Source organism: Centruroides sculpturatus, unplaced genomic scaffold, assembly GCF_000671375.1.
Source record: "Centruroides sculpturatus isolate CEXI.00-Female unplaced genomic scaffold, Cexi_2.0 scaffold204, whole genome shotgun sequence".
NCBI lineage: Eukaryota > Metazoa > Arthropoda > Arachnida > Scorpiones > Buthidae > Centruroides > Centruroides sculpturatus.
The window spans coordinates 560,281-567,776 of NW_019384459.1; the positions used below are offsets into that span (position 1 = coordinate 560,281).

The 7,496-nt window shown below is 31.7% G+C and overlaps 1 protein-coding gene across 1 annotated transcript; it reads right to left on the minus strand.

Annotated features, from left to right (window-relative positions):
* Positions 1 to 6,249: 6,249 nt before the first annotated feature.
* Positions 6,250 to 7,118, minus strand: LOC111620771 (acanthoscurrin-2-like). Its single transcript, XM_023362771.1, has 2 exons — positions 7,047 to 7,118; positions 6,250 to 6,936 (listed from the first exon to the last, which is right to left on the minus strand). The coding sequence occupies exons 1-2, from the start codon at positions 7,116 to 7,118 to the stop codon at positions 6,250 to 6,252; spliced, it is 759 nt and encodes a 252-aa protein (XP_023218539.1).
* Positions 7,119 to 7,496: the final 378 nt, after the last annotated feature.

Below are 7,496 nucleotides of genomic sequence, written 5' to 3' on the forward strand. Positions count from 1 at the left end.
TTTTCTTTCACACTCATTTTGCACTAAATTTTGGAAAGTTTTTAGCTAAATTCTCATATTTATATGCAATTTTAGTAATATTTTTTTCAGAAAAGTGAAAATTTGCCAGGAATTCGCCCATAATTGCTCTAGACATCAAAATAATGTACGTTTAAGATTGTCATTTTAGCCTAGAATTTAGAAATCTAGGCATCTGTGCCCATCTAGCAGCCATGATAAGACTCATGTCCTTCATATAAGATGGATTCCATTTTTAGACAGTATTTTTGGGAAAAGAATTGCGTATTATATGCCAATAAATACGGTAGTTTGCTATAAACTTTATCATAAATTAACAAATAAATTATTCAATTTATCAATTGAGAACATCCTTTGGAAAATTTACGATTATGGACACGATTCATTAAGTAATTTATTGAAGATGAAAGTAAAAATTTACAAAAAGTATTTAAATAAACTTTTTGATAATAAATATCCTTCTTCTTCTTCAGCATTATAGTTTAATATTAAATGGAATCAGTGTAGTGGTATATAGCAGATATAACAGAGGATGGAAGTCCATCCTCTACTATATAATACATTAAAGAAGGTATTATAAAACTTAAAAAAGGCATTCAGATTTTATGTAAAACTTAAAAATTGTATAGAATTAGTTAAAACAAATCTTTAAATTTTATGATCAATGTTACAACTAATTTACATGTTAATTCACTAAAACAATTATTATTTTTTAAAATATTTGCTGTTGTTCAGCGATTCTCAATTACCATAGAAATTTTATGAGATTCTAGGGGTATAAAGTTTCTAGGGGTGTGGCTCCTTATACCATTTTTATCATTATTTAATAACTTTTAATTACGTAATATAAAAAGATGTAGTAGTACACTTATTTAATGTTAATAAGCTTTACCCGTCGATAGTTTCATTATTTGATTCAGAGTCCACATTTTCCAGTCAGTTCATTGTATTGATGGAATAAGACAAAGTAACACTTGGATGATCTGTCAAGAGGTGTTTATAGGGATCTTCTATGTTCAACTGGTTTCTATTTAGGTGTTAAAACAGGGAAAATGTCAATCGGCAATCCTTTGGTGAGGCACGAACCATCATCGCCCAGTGGTTTTTATCCACTTGGCTACTAGAAGGCTACATTTTTAAATTAAAAATCTCATTGTAACGTGTTAAATATGACGTACAGTTCGTTACGGAGAATGTTCATAAATCGAGAAAAGTTTGCATTAATATTCCATAAATTTATTTTAAGCAAACACGCCAAATCTTTATTATTATTATTTTTTAAACATAAAATAAGTTTATGTAAAGTTATTCCACTACATTTTAATTATAATAATCATTAAAATCTTAATAATTTTCTGCTTAATTTACTAGTAGTAGAGGTAATCCAATAATTCTATCCTCTTGTAAACACGTTCAAGGATTATCAATTAAATTGTAATGAATGTGAACAGTATAGAGGTAAATTTTTAAATATTTTTCTTTACAAAAAGTATAAAATTCCAATAAAATTTAATGATTCGAATTGTGTATTATAATTTGTAACAGAAACCAAAGACTTGAAAGAAAGATTTATTTTTCTTTTTTATTTTACCAACAAAAATAAAATGCAAAATTTTAATCACGAATTTTTGAATTCCTTTTAGAGGCCATTATTAAAGATATCAATATATGAAATAATAAAAACACGTTTAAAAATGATTAAAATTAACATCTTGATGATATAATTGATCTCACCACAATAATAATTAGATTTAAAACATCGTTAACACGTCTTGTATAAAAATCCAGAAACGAGTTGAGTAACTTTCCCGGCAACAACATTTAAATTGATCTGTTCTGATATTTTATTAAAAACATTTTTTTTTAATATAATTATTATAAAATGGTAAAAAGTTTAATTTCGACAATAGCTTTATAATAAAAAAAATTGTAAATGCTAATAATGAGTAAAATCTTCATTAAGTCCTACTCGAGATATGACACACAATCTCGTTTATCTCCCCACCCGATAGACCTTTAACCATGAAAATTTAATAGCATCAATCCCTCTAATACATAAACTTCTCTGCAAAATTTCAGAAAATTTCGACAAAATACACAGGAGTTATTAAGCTTTAAAGTGAATGAATAAACTCGTGTTCCCCCACAACACATGCACTAACATCCATACATACAGAAAAATACCATTAACTTTTTGCTTTTCTGGACGTCTCAAGACCTCCCGAATCCAAAAATATAAAAATCTTGGAGGAAGGGGCCATTTTTTGACCGATGGCCAAACTTTTACTTTGTTATATATAACAGCTAGGAAAGTAAAAATTGTTGACTTTTTTTAGACTTATTTCTTTGAAAATATCTGTTTTAAGTATAAAAAGTATGTGTTTATAAAATAGATTTTATACTTTTTTAATTATTATAAATCATGCACGTTTATATAGCAGCAAGTGCTCCCACAGCGTGGGATCAGGAGAGACAATTGCGTAATTTGATTTTTCGCTTGTTTTTTTACACGTGTTTATTGTCTATTCTCATGAAAATAAGTGAAGATAATATAATTAGAGATAAATCTATTTAAGGAACATAATTTTAGTAAATTAACTAATTGGTTATTTGATTTAAGCATCAATTCCCTTGAAACGTAAACCCTGTGGGCATCCTTGTATGGCTTAACTTACAATAGTCTAACATAGTGACATTCTTATTAATAATATAAATAAATTTATTTATTCCGTATAAAGATTTAACATTGAAATTAACATAATTCTTCACTAACATGTAGTGTGGAGTGGAGTGATGGAACATGGGCAACTTGCCAACAGAGAAGTGCCTCTCGAGATGTGTTTCATTGGAAATTGGTCCTGTTTGGGTGTTAGATATGTGAAGATACTCACAAAATTCCACGTGGCCAGCCCGTTGGTCAGCTACGAACGGTGTTCGGTGGTTGTGTTCGCTCGGTCATCAATGGATCATCAAGAAGGGGCAAAAAATAAAAAGAAAAAAGTCTATTTTAAAAAGTTAGATATTGTAAAAGCATATTGTAGAAAGAACTTGAGATTAATGTTTAATTAAAATAGCAGTAAAAATTTCTAACTTAATTACTTAGGTAAAAGAGATAAGTAAACGACTTTGATGTCTTTTCAGATAATATTGTAGTCTTTATATGAATTATTGTAACAAAAAGCTTTATTACTTAACATTAATAAAAATTAATTTATATTTAAATATTTTAATATGAAAATATATAAACAGAGGACATATTAAGAAGAAAAATTTAATAATAGAAGGAAATAATAAGGTTATAAGAGTGATTTATAATAGATACAACGATAAATGAAGTTTTTCTTTCGTGTATTAATACTTTCCTTGAATATTAATAATTTAAATTTAAATTAGGACATTAAACTTTTAATAAATTACGTATAGCGGTGCCGTTCGTTAATTACGTGTACAGTTTTTGAACCTTTCTTTTCTATTGTGTATAATGAAGTACAGTAAACTCCCCTATAACACTGTTGATAATTCCGTGTTATATGAATTCCATGTTGTACGAGTCACTTAGATTTTACAAATACGTGAGCCGTTCGCAGCCTGGCACACGTATTTGTAAAATCTAAGTGACTCGTACAACATGGAATTCATATAACACGGAATTATCAACAGTGTTATAGAGGGTCTACTGTACTTTTGGAAAACCTCTTCTCCTTTACTTATGTGTACAACAGTTCATAGACCCACATTGGCATTGAAGAAATAAATAAATATTTCGCTAATATTTTCTAACTGATAGTTTAGTCACATAACTAGTAAGTAGGCTTATAAGATGTCACCTATCTCACTAAAATAGTCCAAATAGACAATGCCTAAACTCTCTCCCTCCCCATTTTATATAATTAAGTACTTTTACTATCCCCCTTAAATTGTACACGTAATTAATGGACGACTCCAACTTAGTAGACCATATTTAACGATTGCTGTAAATTTTCTGTTATGACTGCATATCGCATTTAAATTGATGTTATAATATTTTAGTATTACGTAGTTAAAAATATATTTCCAAGAATGTAATCTCAATTAATGACACTAAGCGTATAGGAAATAAGACGTCTCATTTTACAATTTCTGACCAAACAATGGTCTTCCAGGAATCAATTAGGAGGTCGTAAGAACAGACGGCAACTGGAATTTATTAATGTAATATGATAAAATTATATTTCAATTAAGTATATTTCTGTATGTTTGTGTAATAACATTTGTCTGTAAACAAATTTGTACATTTTGATTTGATGTTAGTGTGTGTAGGGGCACGATTTTTTTTCACCCTATTTGAAGCTTAATAACTCCTATGCTTTTTATCGAAAATTTCTGAAATTTTGCAACGAGGTTTGTGTATTGAGCAGACTGACAACATAAAATTTTGGTGGTTAAAGGTCGAGGGGCTCGGGAGCTAAAGGGGGTCGTGTGTATCTTCATTAGGATCAGACTTAATGACGATTTTACTAGCATTTATATACATATTTTTTACTAACCCACTCCTACCCTCAAAGTTAAGCGTTCTGCCATTTTATAATAGTTAAAAATATAAAAAGTTTTTAAATAAAATATGATAACAAACAGGTGGCGTCACCAAATGTTGCCTGGAAAGTTAAGCAACTCGTTGTTTGATTTTTTTTTTCATTAGTGCCTAATCATGATGGCGCTGCCAACCTCTGTCGTAAAATTTCTAAACTGACTTAAAATTTCCCCTAAAACTATCAAAGTTCCTCTAAAAACTGAAACAAGTTTTCCCTATTTATCAAAACCATTTAGGGATATAGTTTTGCTCTATGTGCAATGCATATTAAAAAAATATTAGTCTTTTAACAATCCAGAGAAACGAATTTTCACTTTAGGGCGAAGGCAGAGTGGATACAATTGAGAAAAAGTAGTACATAATGAAGCAACCTACACAGGATCTCGCGTGAGAACATTCATGAGTCATAACTTTTAAAAGCTCCTTTTCATCGTTGGAACTCCACTAATCAATATGGGCAGACTTTACATTTTCTCTCTAAATTTCCCCCCCCTAAGTTTCCCTCTATCCTGCTGATATTTTCCTAAATTTAGAAGGCAAAACTCCTAAGTTGGCATCACTGTCACGGACCATACTATAAGAACCACTGCTAAAACGAATTTTAAAATTATATTTTAAAATAAAATATAATTTCTATACAAAAAAAAAAAAAAACGAAATGTAACTCAACAAGTTTAAACATTAGACATTCAAGTTTGGTAGATAAATATAAAAGTAAATATATATATATATATATAGATTTAAAGGAATATAATAAATAATTTTAGAATTATCAAAATCAGTTATATCATTGTTTATTCAATAAAACATAAAATGCATTATCTGTAATTATATTTATATAATAAATCATGGGATGAAATAGTGTTTAAAAATATATATGCCTATATAAAATACTTTTATTAAGTTAATAACATGTATCTATGTTATTATTGATAATACAGTAGAGTCTCTATAATCCGACATTTACTACACTGGCGGATTATTGGATTTTGGATGTGCGTATGTACTGTACTGTACAATAAATGCACTTGGTTCACAAGTTATTTTATTGTATTAAATCACGACTGTAACTGTTTGCCTACTGCAAGCGCAACAAACAACTAGCGACTGACAGTATACACGTACTGTAATCAGTCTCTCATTGTTGCATACACGAAATGGTAACACGAAACTTACATTTGCGCCGTCTTGCGGCGGAGTGTCGAATTACGAATTACTGGACGTGTTAGACTGGCGAGTGACGGACTATAGAGACTCTACTGTAGTTTTATAAAGTTTATTCTGTTTCTTCACTTGTTGAATTTAATCAGAGTTTTAAGTTAAAGTTAATGCTTATTATTACATTTTCTGTGTTGAAATTTAGATATAATTTAAATAAAACTATAGTATTGATATTGAGGATCAAATATATGTTGTATTAAAATAAATGAAATAACAAGTATAATTTAATAAATAATTTATTTTTGATCTTTGTTAACCATCTTTCTTATGAATGTACATTTGAACATATGTTTTTAATAGGATGGTTTTTAAAACCAGATAAAAGCATGAGATTTTGAAATCCGGTATCATCCATTCTAGCCAAATGTCGATGATCGGACGATTTTCACATGATTGGAACGTTTGTTGACTGGTAGATGGACTTATTGGCATGCATTGATTTAACCATAATAAGGGGCTGCGAGACCTCCGAGACCTCCGTACCCGGCTCCACCTAATCCTGCAGCTCCACCTTTGCCTGCTACAGCACCATATTGGTTGAGACCGTAAGCGCCGAGATGTTCTCCCTGTTTTCCGACAGTGGTTTGGCCGTATCCTTTTCCGCCTTGATAGGCACCTTGTCCATATCCTGCCAAACCTCCTTCGGCTCCGTAACCTCCGTGAGCGCCATAAGCTCCGTGATGTCCATAGCCTAATCCGTAGGCGGCCTTGCCACCTTGTCCGTAGGCTTGATCTAAAGCGTATAACCTTTCTTTATCGAGAGCCTTTGTGTGACCACCTTTGTAGTGATCAGCATATGCTCCTTCCTGGACTCCAACGGCTCCGTGACCGGCGTGACCACCGTAACCACCTTCAGCGAAACCTTTCTTCAGACCGTGAGCACCGTAGGCGCCGACACCTTCGTGTCCATGTGCTTGGTGTCCCAGTGCACCGTAGGCTTGTTTTCCGATGGCACCTTTATGCAAACCGTGGACGGCGTAACCTCCGAGTCCACCAGCACCTCCGTGACCGACTCCACCGTGTCCGACTCCTCCTCCAACTGGTATAGCTGCAGTAAAATCGGCACTTAAATCAGTCTCATCGTCCATTTCGGCATAAACTGCCACGAAGGCAGCCAAAAGTACGAACTGAAAAATTCAAAACATCAACAAATGAATATCAAGCAAACCCTTAAACCTTTATTCTAAAGTATATCGATTACTTACCAAATGTCTATACATTGTGATTACTTCTATACCTGAGCCGCAATTAATGCTAATGCACGAGTGCCAAGTTGTTTATATAGTCGAGAGGTAGAGGCTGCACCCATTGGGTCATAAGGTTATATTTTTTTTTGTATCATTGTGTCCCCCTTACTTGTATCTCGATTAGCCATCACGTAATAGTGACAGTATGTGGGACATCAGTCGACCATACGGAAACGCTTGCTTTTCGTTTCACAGTTCTTGAGCATAAAGTATTGAATCAGGCGTGGCCGCCCTACATTATCTATAAGGGGAGTCTAAGATTAAAATTTAAAAAAGGAAAGAAAAAAAAAAAATACAGGCATTTCTTCTCAGATGGTGTTATTTCAACAAGTAGGAAGTAAACTTTCACCTTTTTTTTTATCACGTCAAGCTTTTAACCACTGTTTGTTTTACTTCCATTGATGCTATTACGGTTTTAATCATTTATATAATTAAATTAT

Coding starts and splice junctions, on each gene's coding strand:
- LOC111620771 (XM_023362771.1), bottom strand. CDS start 7,118: ATGGGTGCAGCCTCTACCTCTCGACTATATAAACAACTTGGCACTCGT. Junction 6,937..7,046: donor TAGCATTAATTGCGGCTCAG/GTATAGAAGTAA, acceptor TGAATTTTTCAG/TTCGTACTTTTGGCTGCCTT.